General features: G+C 35.6%; 2 protein-coding genes across 3 annotated transcripts in view; one reads left to right on the top strand and one right to left on the bottom strand.

Annotated features, from left to right (window-relative positions):
- Nucleotides 1-20,672, bottom strand: part of LOC149551864 (Ribosomal L28 family) — a 32,897-nt gene that overhangs the window by 6,440 nt on the left and 5,785 nt on the right. The gene's annotated exons all lie outside the window — the stretch shown is intronic.
- On the top strand, nucleotides 3,541-4,086 carry LOC149551865 (uncharacterized). The gene has a single exon (XM_089790143.1). It carries the CDS (start codon nucleotides 3,541-3,543, stop codon nucleotides 4,084-4,086), a length of 546 nt encoding a protein of 181 aa, XP_089646269.1.

Genomic DNA, 20,672 nt, shown 5'->3' with positions numbered 1-20,672 from the left:
GCAGCATTAGCAAAAGAGCAAGAAGATGTTGATAGAGCAGTTGCAAAAGCAAAACGCGGTGCTTCCAAAAGAACAAATACACCAGCACCACCATCCAATCAAACAAGCACAAGAACACATCATTTTTTGCCTATGCCAACTACAAATGATGAAGATGTAGACCCATCTCCACTCACCTGCAAGAGAGGCCCGTTAGATAGGGCATTCCAAATTAAAATGAGACATTACTAATCACAAAATTGGATGTTGTTTAATTGCAAATGGTGTTTCATTTAATTTTGTGCGATCACCTTATTTTAGGGAGATGGTGCAAGCAATGAATGAAGCACCCCATGGTTACAGACCACCTGGTTATGAGAAGTTGTGCACTACCATATTACATTATGAGAGGAGATCTAAAGGTTGAACTTCAACCAATAAGAGATTCTTGGGTTCAATCGGGTGTATCTATTATTTCAAATGGATGGAAAGATTGTAGAAACCATCCATTGATCAATGTTATTGATGCATGCCCTAAGGGGGCAATGTTCTTGAAGGCAATTGATTGTGAAAGGCAAGTGAAAGATTCAGAATTTATTTCACGCATTCTCATCGATGCCATAGAGTTAGTGGGTTCTGTAATGTTGTCCAAGTGGTCACGGATAATGCAAAAGTTTGTAGGGCTGCAAGGATAATAGTAGAGTCTAAATATGATCATATCTTTTGGACACCATGCATCGTCCACTCCCTCAATTTGGTGATGAAATCAATTGGCACCGAAATAAATTGGGTGAAAAAGATATATGAGAATGCTGAAGAGATTCAGATGTTTATGACAAATCACATGTCACAAGCAATTTTTAGGAGTTTCTCGGACTTAGAATTATTAAAGGTAAATTTGTATATTTAATATTCAATTATATATTATTGGATTCCATAATATTATTATTTTTTGTTGTTTACAACTTTACATTAACATGTTTTAATTTTTAAATGTATTATTAACTTGAGTTTAACATGTTCTTAGGTTGCTGAAACCCGCTTTGCCTCTCACACAATCGTCTTGAGACGACTTGTGAAGGTAAACGAAGTATTGAAACAAATGGTCATTAGCCCCCAATGGGGTGTTTGGAAGAATTACAATACAGCAAGGGCCTTAAATGTGAGAAGAATGATATTAGATGAGGATTGATGGGGTCTTGTGACTTATGTGTTGGAAGTCACTGATCCAATAATGACAATGTTTCGCTTTGCAAACAGTGATAAGCCATGCCTTATGGATATTTATGATTCCATGGACACTATGTTGGAAAAAATTAAAATGGTAAGTTCTACGCTCTTTTACAACAATTGTTTATTTGAGAAATGTCTAGATTCTAAAGTTTAAATTGACATAATCACTAATTATAATTATTATTCATATCTCATATCCTAGGTCATACAGAGGAGGGAGAATGATCCTGAGGACACCCTTTACAACAAGGTAGAAGCAATTGTTCATCATAGATGGAACAAGATGACCACACCTTTGCACCTCCTTGCATATGCTCTATCCCTAAGGTACTGTAGTGTTTATCAAATGCTTGTGCTTATGTTATCCAATGTTTGTGTTATTGATATTTGATAGTGTTCAATTGTCTTTTGTTATCCCCAAGTACTATAGTGCAAATGTACTTTGCCTTCAAGTAGAGTGCCACCATTTAGAGATGGTTGCAAATGGGTATAGGAGGGCACTAGTTAAAATATTTCAAGATCCAGAGATTGGGGCAATTGTGAGGACTGAATATGTTGCCTTCATCTTAGGTGAGAATTTCCACCCTATTGCTACAGTAGACCAAAGCAAGATGTATGCCATCAAATGGTGGTACCTTCATGTGCCTCTAACCTCTTGCCATAAAGGTCCTATCCTAAGTAAGTTTGTGAAATTTAGCACCTAAAGTTGATTTCTTAAGCTTAAAGTTAACACTCAATTCCTTGAATTTATCTTGACTGTTGTGTTGATTTTTTTAATTTCTCTTTAGGTTGCCAACTCTTCTGCAGCTGAGCGGAATTGGAGTACTTGCTCCTTTATCCACTTAGTCAAACGCAATCAGTTGGCTCCAAAAAAAAATGACCTTGTGTTCATTCACAACAATTTGTGCTTGTTGTCACGGAAGAATCCTAAGTACAAGAAGGGGCCCGAAAAGCTTTGGGATGTAGCACCCGAGACTCTTGATTTAGATATGACCATCCAGGATCTTGCTAGATCCACTTTGATTAATGCGGATGATGAGGAGGAGGATTATGAGTTCACAATCCCCTCTAGTACTAGTGCTTTGGATTCCTCTACTAATACAAATGTAGCTCTTGCAACTCGTCATTACCCCTCTGATGTGGATTTTCTTGAAAATCCATTTGATAATTAAATCAAAAACTTCAGTCTTAACTCTTGACTCTTGACTCTTTTATGAGTAAATCATGTTACAAACTTTAAGTTTAATGATTTATATTTTGAATGTTGTAAACTTTCACTTTCAGTAATTCAATGTGAATGTGTTAATTTTCTTTATAATCATGAAAATAGATCAATTATCAAATATACTAGAATCATAGATCCATATTATGAAATGATTTAGTTTTAGAATTATGTATATTTCTCTTTTTTTTAGTATATATAATGTGTGTGTGTGTGTGTATATATTTTATATTTATATATATATGCACGAATCCTCCACGAATTGTAATTGGCAAAAAAAATTCCCAAATCCACGAATCCGATTCATGTGCCTGAATCGGATTTGTGTCACGAATCAGCAACTAAGAGAAAAATGTGTGAGCAAATCTAGTAAAAGAAAGTGTGTGAAGAGGAAATATTGGAATATAAATCTAATCTATAGATAAGTCTGAAATATATTTTAAGAAATATATATTATTGGTGGCAGGCTTGACGTAGAAGAAAATTCAGGAAAGAGAAGGGTGTATGTACTCCGCATTTAAAGAAAAGATCAATACAAACTTAAACATCAGATTGAAGAAGAATTATTGAAATACAAGTATCCATAATCAGTTGACGTAGCAACATTATCAAGCTGGAAAACAATTTGTGTGCAGTGGGTTGGTGCTCACAAAGACGGCAATGGGGCTTGGTGTTTCCAGTAGGTCAGTGCCTATGAAGTGTGGGAGTTGTAGCTTCCAGTGAGTCGTTGCTCATAAGCATAGGGGTTAGAGCCTCTAGTAGGTCGAAGCCTACAAACCATTGTAAAAGATCAAATTTATATATCAAAAGCAATTATTTCCACGTAAATCCTTGTGTTAGTGTTCAAGTGCATAATTGTTAATTTCATTATTTGAAGTTATTAAAGCAATTGTTTGGATAGAAAGTTTTAAATTGGCAAAATTGATATTATAATGATTCACCACCCCCCCTCAGTATAATCGTGTCCTCTTCAATTGGTATCAGAGCCTGTTCTTTCTATAAAGCCTAACCGCTTGAAGGTAGATCTAAAGAGCACAAATAGCCGAAAGTTTTCAAAATAAGACACCAATTTTTAATGGGGTGAATTATGCATACTGGAGTATAAAATGGGAACTTGTCTAACTGCTATTGGATTCGATGTTTGGCAATCAGCGTTAGATGGTTACACAACGTTGCAAAACCCACCAATGAATACAGCTGGAAAGAGAAAATGTGAAAATAATGCTAAAGCAAAACATGCAATTCTATGCAATCTTGCCGAATCAGAATTTGCAAAAGTTATCCACTATAAATCCGCCAAGGACATTTGGGGCAAGTTGAAAAATGTTTATGAAGGAGTTGATAACGTAAAGAAAGTGAAACTGCAAACCCATCCAAGCATATTTGAAAGCCTTAAAATGAAGGAGGATGAAAATGTTGCAGCTTTTCTTGATCATATAGATGAAATTGTCAACTTAATGAAAGCCCTTGGTGAAGAAGTGAAGGAACAGCTTGTTGTTGAAAAGATTTTAAGATCATTACCAACGAAATTTAATTATAAGATATCTACAATCGAAGATAGGACAGATTTAGACACATTGACAAAAGATGAACTACATGGGATCCTTATTGCTTATGAAATGAAAGTTGGAGGGAATGAATCAAATAAGTAAATAGCATTCAAGGCGTTTAAAAGGCTAAACACAAAAAGAAAATTTCAAGTGGAAGCTCAAATAGTGAATCAAAGGAATCAGATGCTTACTTCAAAAGAAAGCTGAAGAAGAGTAATGGAGAGAACGAAGGAAAAATTCAAGTGTTTCAAGTGTAGAAAACTAGGACATCATCAAAATGCCCTCTAAACATAAGCAACTCTAGTAATGATGAAGAGGAAAAATACGCAAAGAAAAAAGGAAAGAAGCATGCTAATCACAATCATAAGAAGAAGTTTCACAAACACAAAAAGAGTCTATACATGAAGAAAGAAGCAGGTCATCAGAAGATACCAATGATGAATGCCAAAGTGATGTTGCAGAGGATGAGATACTCTTTTTGCCCATGGCTATAGAGCAAGGAGAAGAAGAAGATGTTGATGAGGTATCAAGCAAGGATGAAGATGTTGATGAGACGTGTAATGAAGAAGAGAAAATGATTAGTCATCTAGTGAGGAAGAAGATGTAGATGCCATGGAAGAGTTACATTATGCATACAAATGGAATAAGAAATTGAAAGAGAAAGTCACTAGGTACAAGACGTAAATTAAAGAATTGAAGACTTAACTAGAAGAATCCAAACAAGTTGAGAATGATGACAAGGAGTGTACCAAATTGAGACAAGAAATTGTAAATTTGAGAAAGGACCTAGAGGAGAGTAACATCAAACTAAATAACAGTCTCAAATTTGAAAAGAGCTCTGAAATTCTAGCCAACATAAGTGATAAAAGACCATCCACAAGCAAGGTAGGAGTAGGTTATGGAGACATAAAAAATAATGATCATAAATTCAAAGGCTTGGTAAGGAAAGGAATATGGAAGATTCGTTCACAAAATTTAAAGGATCTAAGCTTGAAAAGGATTACAAGAAACAAAGATATGAACCTAGCTTTTATTACAAAGTGATTAGAAAATATTTGCTTTTTATTAACACAGACCAAGAGGTCTATATATACAAATGAATGGAATGATATTTCCTTAGGAAACGATCGTAAAGAATAGAAAGTTTCTATTCTAGCTAGGAGAAAACTAATAGTTATCTACAACTAACTAAATATTCGAAACATTCTAATATTTACAATAGATTACCATTAACTAATAATAGGCATTTATCTATTATCATAATACCCTCCCTTAATGGTTAATCTGTCTACAACACCAAGTTGTCCTCTGAATTTGACAAACTTATCAAGACCAAGAGGCTTGGTGAGAGTGTCTGCAGTCTGATCTGTGGTAGGAACATACTGCAAATCTATGGTCCCATCTTCAACTAGTTGGTGTATGTAGTGACAGTGAACATCCACATGCTTGGTTGGTTCATGGAAGACTGGATTTTGCACTAACTTGATAATGCCTTCATTATCAACAAACAGAGTAGTCGGTCCTGTTGGTGACATCTGCATATCTGCAAGCATCTGATGAAGCCAAACAGTTTCACATCCTGCTTTAACAGTCCCTCTATATTCGGCCTCTATGGAGGAGAGAGAAACTGCCTGTTGCTTCTTATGAGTCCATATGACGTCACCAGATCCCAAACTGAACACATATCCAAAAGTTTACTTTTTATTGTCAAGAGCCTACCCAATTTGAATCTATGAACCCACTAAGTCTAGGATTAGAACTTTGAGAGTAAAGAAGTTCATGATCTAAAGTGTCCTTCACACAACAAAGCACATGCTTTGCTGCCATCCGATGGTCAACCTTAAGAGCTGTCATAAAGCGTGATATATAGCTAACTCCAAAGCTGATATCAACCTAGTAGCAGAGAGGTAGATGAGCCTGCCTACTAGTTGTCTATATGTAATATCATCAACAAGAGGAAAATTAGACTTTGCAAATAACTTGCAACCTTTCTCCATGGGTGTAGATGCAAGCTTGCAATCCTACATACGAATTTTTTCTAACAGAGCCCGGCATATTTGGACTAAGAGATGAATATACTAGAAGACTGTTGCCAAACCTCAACACCTAGACAATAATGCATGAGCCCAAGGTTAGTCATATTAAAAGACTAGTATAAATTCTATTTGATTCCTTGAATCAAAAATGTCAAACTCCCAGTGATGATCAAATCATCCACATAAATAACCACAAGGATGATGTCACTGTCAGTAGTCTTGATGTACAAATTTGAGTCTGAAGAACTCCTCTGGAAGCATTGATCACTGAGGTACTTATCAATTTTTATGTACCATTCCCGAGGGATCTGCTTCAAGCCAAAGAGAGCTTTCACTAATCTGAGAACCTGATGTTCTTTTCCGACAACCTTGAAACCAATAGGTTGTGTCATGTAGACCTCTTCGTAGATATCGCCATTTAGGAAAAGCAATCTTGATGTCCATCTGATGGATATTCCAGGCAAGTTGTGTCGTCATGGCTAGGACTAATTTGATTGTGCTCATCTTTGTAGTCAAAGCAAAAGTCTCCTCATAATCAATGCCCTAACGCTAAGAAAAGCCCTTTGCAACTAAACGAGCTTTGTAATTATCCAAAGTACCATCAGATTTTTATTTGATTTTATAAACCCATTTGCTGCCAATGGTTTTCTTCCCTAGTCGAAGATCAAAAAGGACCTAGGTGTTATTCTTCAACAGGCTCTAGTGTTCAAATTTCATGGTTTGTTCCCACTCTGGAATCCCTTTAGCCTAGGAGTATGTTTGAAGTTCAAACTCACTGTAGGTTTGCTCTTTTTCCAAGCAGCTCTCCCCTCAATGAGCTCATCATCTCGAAGATCAGCAACTGTCTTAGCCCACCACTTAGGCTGGAGAGGAGAATAACCAACATTAGTATCAAGAGATGCTTGGTGATCAGGTTCCTCATCAAAAGAATCTGGATCAAACTTAGGGGAAGCATCTACAAATCTAGGTGATCCTACACGAGAAGCTGGAGGTATCTGTATAGGGATCACTGGTATAACTAGAGCTGCAAGAGCTACTGGAGCCCTCCCATCAAGTGTGTTGGTTCCCAAAACTGCAGATTGGAAATCCAAGTGCCTGTCACTTCTCCAATAGGATTCTGCAATCACTTCTGGCCAACAAACGAGAATACTTCTCGATTCCCCTGCAATTCAAGCTCCGCCACACCTAGGCGAGTAGACCTTCTCCTCGAATCTAATCACTTGGTTCAAAGTTTTTCTAAAGCGAATTTAAGCTTTGGAGTTCTCCAATCAAGCTCAATTAAAATGAAAACTAGATGCTGAGTGTTTGAATTGAATGAATTGTATAAGGTTTTAATAATGGATCTGATGCTTGTAGGAAGGAAGTTATAGATTTTCTGACTTCAGTAATAGAAAGACCAGTGCCTCTGCTCATCCGAGCAATAGAGTCAACTTCAGTGAATTTTCACGTACAACTTTATAATGTTCTACGCACTTATACTGCTAACAATTAAATAATCAAGATGTGACAAACCAAATATTATGCAATCTTAAATTAATTTAGATTGAACTTTAACTCCTCTGGTAGGGAGACAAAATGGACAAATACAGAAACAACTATATATTTCACAATATTTGTGTTGATCACATTCAAGATGCTAAATGACCATGTCCACTTATTCGATATTTAAATTGTATATAGAATTTCAAAAAATAATTACATAGGACAATTCCTCTGTAGTTTAAATCTCCATATCATTTTAAAATTAATAAAAGACATTTTATTTTATTATAAAAATAAAATAATTGAATTTACATTGTAAAGTCATATTGAGCTCCTTATCCCTCTGTACAAATAATATAAAATATTTTTTGTAGAATATGAATGTTCCTCGAATATTGTCTCTCTTCCAAAATGAAATAAGTTTTAATTTATATCTTATTCCTTGTAAGATATATGACTTTTCAAATTAAAAGTCATGCCCCTTTAGCATTATACTCTCCAAATTATATTGGCACCTCTTCGGTCCATTAGGTCCTTTTGTTAACACAATATGATCTCTTTGTTTGTCCTTTTATTAATATGTAAAGCTGTTAGCAAGCTGTCAATTAATTTGATAATAATAACAACTTGATATTCGCACAGGGTTGTTGTTCTCCCTCTTTGTGTGGTTCTCTCTATATATATTTTCCTATTACCATGGTGGGCTTCGTGATTTCCATTTCATATCGTTTGCTTCTATCATATATGAAGCACTTTGTTTTGGACGACATGCTTGTCAAGAGTAGACATTGCTCTTCAAAACGAATACATTGAACCAGCTCCCGTGATGTTTTGGTATCTCCTGTATGCTGCATAGATATTCTGATAAATATTTGGCCTTTTCCAATGTCCCTCATATTCATCATTGCACTTCACAAATTAGTTATATTGATTCCAAACGTTGATAACTCTTCCATCTCATCTTCATGTCGTTGAATGGTTTTGGTGTTTGTGGGATTCCAACGGTGTTTCATCAGTATTTTCGGGTTCAATTGACCTTTCCTCCTTCCAAGATTTTCAACCACTGAATGTGTTGTTTCTATGCACACATCATAAATACTCTTGTATTAGTAATAAATTGAATCTTTATTATTTTTTGTGTTTGCCAGCAGATACCATTCCATCATATCTAGGCGTTTGGGTTGTTGCTCCATATCTTCAATTTGTTTATTATTATTGTTGTATGATCAGAGGACGTCACTGGGCTATGACTTCATCTTTTATTGTGAATTCATAATTTTATCGCTGCATCCATATATTATTATCTTGTTGATTCTAAAGGAAACAAAATAAGATTCGATACTTGTGTGTTCGTCATGGATTCACTTTTGTCAAAGCAACTCTACAGATCCATCCAATTCATTTACTTTGAAAAGAGCACCAATGACAATCTATAGTATGTACTATGTCAATATCATGTCTCAGCAATCTTACACTGGTATAGATATTTGCAATTTCTACACAAGAATCAACTAATGGTTCAATTCCATCCATGCTCATATCCTTGAGTGGATTCTACAATTTCTGGGTTTGCATATTATTAACCAGCAATGAGAGAGGATCATATACTGGTGAAATAAGTTTGAAAATGGTTTGACTTTGTGCCCATCTGAAGTATTTTAGTGTTGTTTTTGCATTCTTCTAACAATACAAATCTCAAATTTCTCTCCACAGTCAAGTAGTTGATATCTACTAGCTTCTTGAAAAGCTTCTTTTGGCACTGATGAAAGTTACCTTCTCCAACAAGTGAACAAGTGAAAATAGAATGTAGGAAATCAATCCACCAAAATATTATTAATGGACATAGCTAGGCATCAAATCCTTGATAGGCATAGAAATGCAACGTCAATAGGTAGACCAAAGATTGAAGAGGAATTAGTGTCTTCAAAACTTGACTTCTCATATACTCTTGTCTTCTCCTCATGCTCCAGTAAATGGTATGATTTAAAATACTTAATATATACTAGTATCTTACCAATGAAGACCTAGTCTTGCTCTTGGTAATTTTATGGTTCTGTTATATTAGGATCTGATGCTATAATATTACGATCCTCCCTTCCTAGTCTCCTCAGCCACAATCAAAACCAACTTTCCACGTTTGCCCAATCTTGACAAAAATTGGACTCAAATCAAGGCTCCATCAAGGTGTACCTCATGGAAGCCTAACTCCCAAATAATGAGCCTTCATAGGTTGGTCTGTTGGATCAGGAACAAGAGAATCAAGCATGAAGGGTCCTCGTTTCTCATCAAAGACTACATCACGACTGTAGATGAGACAAAATGTCTCAATGTCGATCAAGCGATAGGCTTTGTAAAGACTTTTGTATCTAGCAAGCATAAGTTTCTAACTCTTGGCATCCAACTTGTTGCATGATGCATCAAGAATCCAAACAAAAGCAAACGAGCCAAAAACCTTTAGGTGACGATTCTAAGCTTCCGGAGTTTTACCTTTGACTGCCACTATGGGTGACTGGTTCAAAACATATATTGCAATGTTAACTGCTTTTGTACTGTTTTGTTGTGGTGTGAGGGGTGTAGTGAACTAGCATTTGATGTCATGAGTATCCAAGAAGCTAGAGAATTCATTAGAACAAAATCAACACACCCCCCCCATTGTCTAACCTAAGAGTAATAATAGATTTCCTAAACTCTTTTTCAACTAAAGGTTTAAACTTTTGAAATACTAGAAATGCATCTGATTTCTTTTTAAGAATATACACCAACATTTTTCTACTAAAATCATCAACAAACAATAGAAAATACTTGGACCCAAGAACAAAAGGAGTGGCCATAGGGCCGCAGATATCGGCATGAACAAGCTAAAGCACCTGAGAAGCTCGCCATGAATCGCCACTAGTGAAAGGTGTACGATGTTGCTTCCCAACCTAGCATGCATCACAAACTCCAAGTTGTTGAATCTGAATCTCTGGGAATCCAAGGGCAAGCTCATCCCAAGCAAGTTGAGAGAGATAATGCACATTTAAGTGCTCATATCACTGATGCCAAAGTGTGCTAACAGAAGACCACCAAGCAACCATAGCTAAGTCCTGAGAATTACCAAAACCAATAAGTTGGAAAAGACCATGATCCTCAAGACCCACTGCAATAGTAGACTAAATCACCCGATTAGTGATGGTACACTGATGTGAACTGAAAGTGACATCCAAGTGTGGAGAATGTCACAATAACTAACTAATTGAGAATAGATTTAGTTCCATCCCTGGAACAAAGTACACATCGAGGAAAATAAGATTCCTCCCAACAAACTGAATTTGAATGTTGTCTTTGCTGACAACGGTGTACTCTTCTCCACCACCAAAACAAAATCTGAATAAGGTTGGTAGTCAATAAACCAGTCTTTGTAGTGAGTAACATGACGAGAGGCACCTGAATCAATGTACCAAGCAAACAACTTCACATGATTTGCAAGTCTTTTAATGAAGGCGTAAAAGACAAATTTTGTCTACTCAGTGTGCTCTGCACTATTCGCTTTGGGTTGCAAACCTGATTGCTTAGATTAGGCAGCTAAGCATTTCCAACATTCAACCTTCATGTGCCCAAACTTGTAGCAATAGTTGCATTGAATGTTTTTCTTCCGAGAGTCATCTGAAGCTAGAGCAAAAGACTTCTGCTGAGATGACTGTTGAAACATGCCTTTATCCTTTTTAAAGGATTTAGTCTGTGGAGGTGGAGTTGGAACTGCTAGCGAACTATTCTCTCCACTGATCTTGTTGAAGCAAAAGTGTGCAAAGATCAGTGAACTTCAGATCAACACCAGAAGAAGTGATATTGAGAGTCTCAATAAAACGCTCATAAGACTTTGGTAAACTTCAGAGTGATAACCAAAATGTCTTCTTCCTCCATCTTGAAACCAATGGCAAGCAACTGATCACTGATTTCCTAAATCCTATTCAGGTGAGCCTAGAGCGAGATTCACTCATCCATGATAATAGAAAACAAAGTGTTCTTCAAGAAGAAGGCTCTACTTATGTCAAAAGTCTCGTGAAGACCTTTGAGATGTGCCCATATCTCGGCAGTTGTCTTACCAGATGGAATTTGAGAGAGTTAATCATCAACTACAAATAATTTGAGAAGCACCACCAACTCTCAATTATTCAAATCCCATGAATCCTAATCAGTGCCAAGGGCAGTCCAACGTTGTCTTCAAATCCCATGAATCCTAATCAGAGCCAAGGGCAGTCAGAAGCTATATTCAGATCCCATGAATCCTTATTAGTGCCAAGGGCAGTCGGAAGCTATATTCAAATCCCATGAATCCTGATCAGTACCAAGGGCAGTTGGATGCCATGTAACACCCGGATCAATGTGATCAGTATTCCTATATTAAAAAATTGTTATGATCTGCTACTTCCAAGTGCCATAATTTTGAACATTGAATTTTGAGTTGCTCTCGAGCAAAATATTTGTCAAAGATGCCATAGCAAGTTTTTCAATGAAAAAGCATGACCATCTATGAAGGCACGCTCTTCAAGGCAAAAGAATGGAAGACCTAGAAAACTTTAAAGATGACATAGAAGAGAGCTTGAAAAACCTAGAAAGAATATGTTGTCAATTTTTAGATCAGCTGACTCGAAATCGAGGCACCCAGAAAAAATGGACAACCACCTAGTTGAGCTCTCGAAAAACCCACCAAGACTCTAGAATTAGAAAAGAAAAAGTCAAGGTCAAGAAATTAGGGTTTCAAGCAAAAAAAAACAGGTCGGCAGCCATGGAAGATAAAGGAGCAAAAAAATAGAGTTTTGCAAGAAAAAAGATGGTCATTTTTGTAGCAAAGAGAGGCGTTTAGGCCAGAGTATGCAAAGACAACATCAAAAATGGCTTCCAATCGCAAAGTTTGGGCCAAAAAAATGGCGATTTGCAGAGATTTGAAGCAGACGCGATGTGGAACATTTGCTGCTACAAAGGCAAGTTGCTTCAAAGCAAAGGAACATACGCAGCTAAGAGGTCGGTTCGAGCTGAAACACGGGGAAGAAACAACAGCCTACGACTTGTGGCTCAATTTTTTGCAGTTGTAGGCAAGAGAAAATGACCAAATGTAAAAAGCAACCTTCGATTTTGTGATGCCACAATTTCCAGACATTTCCAGCTCGCAATTTTGCTCTTGCTTGGAGAAAATAGACAAATCCCCAAACCCTTGCTAAGACTCAAGTGTGAATAGAGGAATTTCACAACGGAAACCCTAGATGACATTAAAATAATCAAAATAAAATTCGAAAGAAATTATTTTAAAAATTGAAGTATTGGCTCGGATACCATATTCGAAGTACTTGGAAATATTTGTTTGTTATTAACAGAGACCGAGAGGTCTATATATACAAATGAATGGAACAATGTTTCCTTAGGAAACAATCGTAACGAATAGAAACTTTCTATTATAGCTAGGAGAAAACTAACAGTTATCTACAGCTAACTAAATATTAGAAACATTATAATATTTACAATAGATTACAAATAGATTACCATTAACTAATAATAGACCTTCATCTATTATCGTAATAGCTTTAATGAATATTGCTATTTATGCAACTATTTTGGTCACAAGGCTAGAGAATGCAGAACTCAAATAGAAATCCTCTTGGATGGAGAAGTAGAAATTATGATTCATATTTGAACTATAATATTGTATGTTATAAATGCAATAAATATGGGCATATAGCAAAACATTGCAGACTTGATAGAGATGACAAAAGATGGGAAGCTGAAAACGATCATAAAGTGAAAACTATAAAAGTTTGTAGAAAGCAGTTAACTAAAGGAAAAGAAGAAACCGTTGCAATTGCAATTTGCAATTCACATACCTCCTAGTTTGAGATAAGATGTGTGAACTTAGAGGGAGATACAAATGAGAGATTTCATTAAACCCTTAAAGAAAAGAGTAAGATAAGTTGATTACAAAAATGATTACATCAATGTCAAAGTTTGAAAGTGGAACCTTCAAATAAGTAGATGCAGTGATGACAGTACTAGAGCATGGATGATTTCTTAACAAAAGTACGAGAGAACTTTCATAGGGAGAGAATTTGATGACAGGTTTAGACGGAAGTTTAATAGCCATACCTTTGCCATTGATGTCAAAGGGAGAGAGATAGATAAAAGAAAGAGCCAGAAGAAATGAAAGAGTATTGCCATCAATGACAAAGGGGGAGATTGATGGAAGAATTGTCATTGATGTCAAAGGGCTTCACTAGCAAGTATAAAGTCTTAGAGAGCAAATACATATTGCTTAATCTAAGCATGACCATTGCTCTGAAATGAGAGAGTGGGACAGCAAAAGCAACTCTTTAAATGATGTTAAGTGATGTAATAGTGACAAGCCCGTGCAAGCGATAGTGATTGTATAAAAGCAATCAATCAATAAAGCTATGCTAAGTAGCAATCGTGCATGAACAACAGTAACACTAAAATATACAACAAAGATATCAAAAGCCAGTGATAAGTATTAAGTACAATCTTTGACCACTTATGAGAGTTTGGGAAGTTAAGTCTGCACAGCAAGGAATTGAAATTATTTGGTTAAATAATTATGAAGTTGTCAGCATCGATTTATTAAGAATTTAGAGATACCAATCATAGAAATAATGAAATCAAGCTTCTCCTGTGATAAAGGTAAAAGCCAGCATTCACCATATGATGCTTGCCCAGTCAGGATAAATAGACTCAGCAATAGCACATAAACAATAGATAGAAACAGTCAGCGTAAGCCTCCAATATGCAGCGACTTCATAGAAAGAGTAAACAGGGATTTAAAGTTACAAATAAAAAGAAGTCAGGCAGCGGTACATATTCATACGAAGATTTTAGGCATGACAATAAAATGGTGACAGTTATGTTTGTGCAGTTAATACATGAGTTACAACAGCCTTGGAAACATATCATACAGCTATCACAAACAGTTTTATTTACTGCGGCAATAATATGAAGTTGAAGATAGCGACTAAGCATCCATAATATATTCAGAAAGCACCACTGGCAGTGTTTGAATGTTTCAGAATCTCAGCTAAAGTCAAAATCCCAAATACAGCAAAGCGAACATCAATACGTGGAACAACAACCAAACTTACCAAAAAGAAGCGGCGTTGAATGAAGTCATGGAAGTCATTAGACATCATAACATTGAGATGTAGTTAATTGTACAGACATGTTCGATGTTTGAATATTTGTTGGCAGAGATAAATCACTTACCTCCAAATGAGAACTAGTCACATGTGCAAGAAAGTTGGAAGAAATATGTAGAGTCAACAGCTACTATGAAATGGTTTCAATATGCTGAGCACAGTAATTATAATCATTGAACAAAGTAGAAATTTGATACCAACCATTATATGCAAATAACCTCTCCCTTTGAGGTTGTGAATGATGTCTTTTTCGGAGATCATCAGAAGTCTTCAGGGACAGATTCTCATGTTTCTAGAGATATTAAGAAATACAAGAAAAGATCAAAATAGCAATGGTTACAGACTGTTAGAGAAATATAGAAGGATTACATAGCATCAGTGAGTCCATTGAAGTTTTACGGCAAATAATATCAGTGTTCTAGAAAAGGTCTGTCTGCATAGCCACATCAAGTTGGCCAAGTCATAAGTGCCATCGAACATGAAATAAAGACTGTGACGACAATATTGGACTATAAAGTTATGTTTTCATGCCATAAAAAATTTTAATTTAAGATAGAGTATAAAGTGCAGCGAGCAAATATTATTTAATTTTGTCAAAAAGGAGGAGACATAACTTTTGATTTTTTAAAGGTCACATTTTTTCATATTTGTTAATATAAATAAGAAGACTTTCATTGGCGCAAAAGTAATGGTGAGAAATAAGTGAAGAAGTAAAAGTAAGAAGAAGAGGAAAATATTTTAAAGAATATTGAAAAGAAAAATGTGTGAGTAGATCTAGTAAAAGAAAGCGTGGGAAGAAAAACTATTGGAATATAACTCTAATCTATAGATAAGTCAAATATATTTAAAGAAATATAAAATATTGGTGGCAGCCTTGAGGTAAAAGAAAATTCAGAAAAGAGAAGGGTGTATGTACTCCACATTTAAAGAAAAGGTCAATACAGACAAAAATATCAGATTGAAGAAGAATGTTAAAATACAAGTATCCATCATCAGTTTATGTAGCAACATTATCAAGGTGGAAAACAATTTGTGTGCAGTGGGTTGGTGCTCACAAAGACAGCAATGGGGGTTGGTGTTTCCGGTAGATCGGTGCCTGCGAAGTGTGGAAGTTGGAGCTTCCAATGAGTAGGTGCTCATAAACATAAGGGTTGGAGCCTCTAGTAGGTCAAAGCCTACAAATCATTGTAAAAGATCAAATTTATATATCAAAAGCAATTATTTGCTGTGGTTTTTCCACATTGGGTTTCTACATAAAACCTTGTGTTATTGTGTTCAAGTGCATAATTGTTAATTTCATTATTTTAAGTTATTAAAGTAATTGTTTGGATAGAAAGTTTTAAATTGGCAAAATCGATATTATACTAATTCACCACCCTCCCCCCTCTCAGTATGGTTGTGTCCTCTTCAATTGGTATTAGAGCCCGTCCTTTTCTTTAAAGCCTAACCACTTGAAGTTAGATCTAAAGACACTAATTTTTGATGGGGTGAATTATGCATACTGGAGTATAAAAATGGAAACTTGTCTAACTGCTATTGGATTCTATGTTTAGCAATCAATCTTAGATGGTTACACACCATCGCAAAACCGACCAATGAATACAGCCGAAAAAAGAAAATGTTAAAATAATGCTAAAGCAAAACATGCAATTCTATGCAATCTTTGCCGACTCAGAATTTGCAGAAGTTATCCACTATAAATCCACCAAGGACATTTGTGACAAGTTGAAAAATGTTTATGAAGGAGCTGATAATGTAAAGAAAGCGAAGCTACAAAGTACAAACCCATCACAGCATATTTGAAAACCTCAAAATGAAGGAGGATGAACTTGTTGCTGCTTTTCTTGATTGTATAGATGAAGTTGTCAACTCAATGAAAGCCCTTGGTGAAGAAGTGAAGGAACAGCTTCTTGTTGAAAAGATTTTAAGATCATTACCAATGAAATTTAATTCTAAGGTATCTGCAATCGAAGATAGAACAGATTTAAACACATTGACAAAAGATGAACTACATGGGATCCTTACTGGTTATGAAATGAAAGTTGGAGGAAACGAATCAAAGAAGTAAATAGCATTCAAGGCGTTTAAAAAGGCTAAACACAAAAAGAAAATTTCAAGTGAAAGCTCAAATAGTGAATCAGACGAATCAGATGCTTACTTCAAAAGAAAGCTGAAGAAGAGTAATGGAGAGAACAAAGAAAAAATTCAAGCGTTTCAAATGTAGAAAACTAGGACATCATCAAAATGCCCTCTAAACATAAGCAACTCTAGTAATGATGAAGCGGAAAAATACACAGAGAAAAAAAAGCATGCTAATCACAATCATAAGAAGTTTCACAAACACAAAAAGAGTCTATACACGAAGAAAGAAAGCAGCTCATCAGAAGATAGCAACGATGAATGCCAAAGTGATGTTGTAGAGGATGAGATACTCTTTTTGGCCATGGCCAGCGAGCAAGGAGAAGAAGAAGATGTTGATGAGGTATGCAGCAGGGATGAAGATGTTGATGAGACATGTAATGAAGAAGAAGAAAATGATTAGTCATCTAGTGCGGAAGAAGATGCAGATGCCATGGAAGAGTTGCATTATGCAAACAAATAGAATAAAAAATTGAAAGAGAAAGTCACTAGGTACAAGACATAAATTAAAGAATTAAAGACTCAACTAGAAGAATCCAAACAAGTTGAGAATGATGACGAGGAGTGTACCAAATTGAGACAAGAAATTGAAAATTTGAGAAAGGACCTAGAGGAGAGTAACGTTAAACTACATAACAGTCTCAAATTTGAAAAGAGCTCTGAAATTCTAGCTGACATAATCGATAGTCAAAGATCATTCATGAGCAAAGACAGGAGTAGGTTATGAAGGAGAAGTAAGAAAATAATGATCATAAATTCAAGGGCTTTGTCAAGGAAGGGAATATGGAAGATTAATTCACGAAATTTAAAGGATCTGAACTTAAAAAGGATTACGGGAAACAAAGATATGAACCTAGCTTTAATGGAAATTGCTATTTATGCAACTATTTTGGTCACAAGGCTAGAGAATGCGGAACTCAAATAGAAATCCTCTTGGATGGAGAAGCCGAAATTATGATTCATATTTGAACTGTAACATTGTATGTTATAAATGCAATAACTATGGGCATATGGCAAAACATTGCAGACTTGATAGAGATGGTAAAAGATGGGAAGCCAAAGATGATCATAAAGTGAAAACTATAAAAGTTGGAGAAAGAAGATAACTAAAGGAAAAGAAGAAACCATTGCAAGTGCAACTTGCAATTCAAATACCTCCTAGTTTAAGACAAGATGCGTAAACTCAAGGGGTAAACTCAGGGGGAGGTACAGACGAGAGATTTCATTAAACCCTTGAGGAAAAGAGTAAGATAAGTTGATTACAAAGATGATTACATCGATGTCAAAGTTTGAAAGTGGAATCTTCAAATAAGTAGATGCAGTAATGACAGTACTAGAGCTTGGATGATTTTTTAACATTAGTACAAGAGAACATTCATAGGGGGAGCATTTGATGACAGGTTTAGACAGAAGCCTAATAGCCCTCCCTTTCCCACTGATGTCAAAGGGGGAGATATAAATAAAGGAAATAGCCAGAAGAAATTAAAGAGTATTGCCATCAATGACGAAGTGGGAGATTTAAGGAAGAATTGTCATTGATGTCAAAAAGCTTCACTAGCAAGTATAAGGTCTTAGAGAGCATATACACACATTGCTTAGTATAAGCATGATCAATGTTGTGATATGAGAAAGTGGGATAGCAAAAGCAAGTAACTCTTTAAGTGATGTTCAGTGATGTAAAAGTGAGAAGCTTGTGCAAGTGATAGTGATTGCGTTTCAATGAAAGAAAAATGTTTCAAGGTGTTTCAACGAAAGAAAAGGTGTAAAGATGATATCTATCGCCAAAGTCTATTACTGTTCAATGAGTGTCGGGAGCTGTGGTTAAGGATAACGAAATACATTAATTAAACATCAGACTTTGAATAAGCTGCAAAATGGAAAAACGCATACATTGAAGACAGACCCACTGTCAAAGAAATGAGACTGGTTCAGAAAAGAATAAATCTCAAGCTTGTTCAAAGAAATGTATTCACAACATTTCTGGGTAAAGGATTTTCACAACAATCATTTCCAAATAACAAGAAGGGAGATATCATCTAATATATTTATTAGCTTCAGAGTTCATTTTATAGGAAAAGCTCACTATCATCATCTGATGGCTTCAAAGTGCCTACAGGAGCAACTTATATAATAAAGTGCAATATCATGCAAAAATTTAAAGATTCCAAATACACAAGCATGGACAGTCTTTCATAAGGTTTGCCCACCTCATAGAAATCTCAAATGAAAAGGTGGAGCGGCTGTTATAAATAGTTTTAAAATTCCCAACTACACAGACAAAAGATGTATAGATAGAGCACGTTTTTTGGGTGCATAAAGATATACCAAAAACAGCAGACTGAACAGCATATTCACCCAGAAGCAGAGACAGTTTTATTTTAAAAGATCTAAACTCACATCCATAGCAAGGTTGCCAGAAAGCCCAAATGGAATAATGAAAAATGACGGCAAAATAAAAGCTACAGCAGGTCCTCAATTTTTCTTACTGTTCAGCTAACCTGCTCAGAGAAATGTCTGATGATCTTTATGTCATGTGACAGGTCAAAGCCTCAAATTAAGGCATAAACCCCACAAAATTGCTAAAATCCATGAAACCTGTTTTTCCTGCCAAAGTCAAAATCCCTATACTCAACAGAGCAAAAAACAGACACAAAACCCCAAGATCTTGGCAAACACCCACAGAAATACCAATTAAAGTCTGAGAAGCATAAACAGTAGAAAGATGGATACCTATGAGAATGGCTGAAAGGGAAATTTCTTTTTCAGATCATTCAACTCTGACCAGTTTTTTCAAGTTACTATATTTTTTCCAAAAATGCAAAATGAAGTAAATCTAGGGTTTTTCCGCAAAATGAATATTATTTCATCTTATAAACAACAGACGCGAAGCATCATAGTTCCTGCCATATATATGGTAGTTGTATTCTTGTGGAGCAGGGAAGGGAGGGTTGGCATTAAGTAATAATCAGTTAACTTGAAAAAGCAAGAAATGTACTTAAAGCTTTGTTACGTTAGGAAATTATAACCCACGCTAAAAGAAAACTACCAACACAAGATCTCAATCTGTTTTATGCATAGAATGTAAAAAGAAATAATTAAAGACAAAATGCTTTGAGCCACTCTAAGTAATTACCAGACCTACCAATGTTGGGCTGCCATTACCAAAGTTCATAACAAGAATAAAGGTCATGTTCTTAAGATGCATTCGCCTAGATGTCACAAAGACGATATGTCAAACATACATCCTCTACTTTATTTAATATATCAAGTTCAACATTCTATCATCATTTCAGTAAATCAATATTATCATTTACCATGTTACCATTATGACAAAGACAATACTAACATCTGCATCCCACCATTGGCAAATTAAATACTTATTGCATATCATACACTTTCTAGAGGGAGCAATCCAGACAACGGGGTCACACAAATAGTGCATGTGACATCTTTTTATCAATTAAGCCCACAGCAAATATCTGGCCCTGGTTAAATTAGAATAATAGCATGCTATAATTACTGTCGACATAAACATTGATGCTCTAGCAATTTAAGTATCAATTTTTTAAGTGATTTCATCTAACACTTTTGATCAACTTTAACAGCAGTCATTCGTGCTAGAATGAGAAAGAAAGAAAGAGACAGAGAGAGACCATTAAGCTCTCAAGGCTTGTATGCTTCTAGCTGGCTTCTAAATAATAAACACAAAAATGCAACAGAGTGAAGCCCATGAACCTTCAACATCTGTAAAAACATTTATACCATAAATCCACTCTGTGCTTGGCTTTGTTAACAGCAGATTTTCTTTTCTAAATAATCAAATGCTTTTAAATTAAATGCAGCTTCATACCAACTA

The sequence above is a fragment of the Cupressus sempervirens genome, chromosome 6, assembly GCF_028749045.1.
Source record: "Cupressus sempervirens isolate cs-2001-9-10 chromosome 6, ASM2874904v1, whole genome shotgun sequence".
NCBI classification, from domain to species: domain Eukaryota; kingdom Viridiplantae; phylum Streptophyta; class Pinopsida; order Cupressales; family Cupressaceae; genus Cupressus; species Cupressus sempervirens.
This window is presented reverse-complemented; position numbering and strand designations above follow the sequence as displayed.

Coding starts and splice junctions, on each gene's coding strand:
- LOC149551865 (XM_089790143.1), top strand. CDS start 3,541: ATGGGAACTTGTCTAACTGCTATTGGATTCGATGTTTGGCAATCAGCG.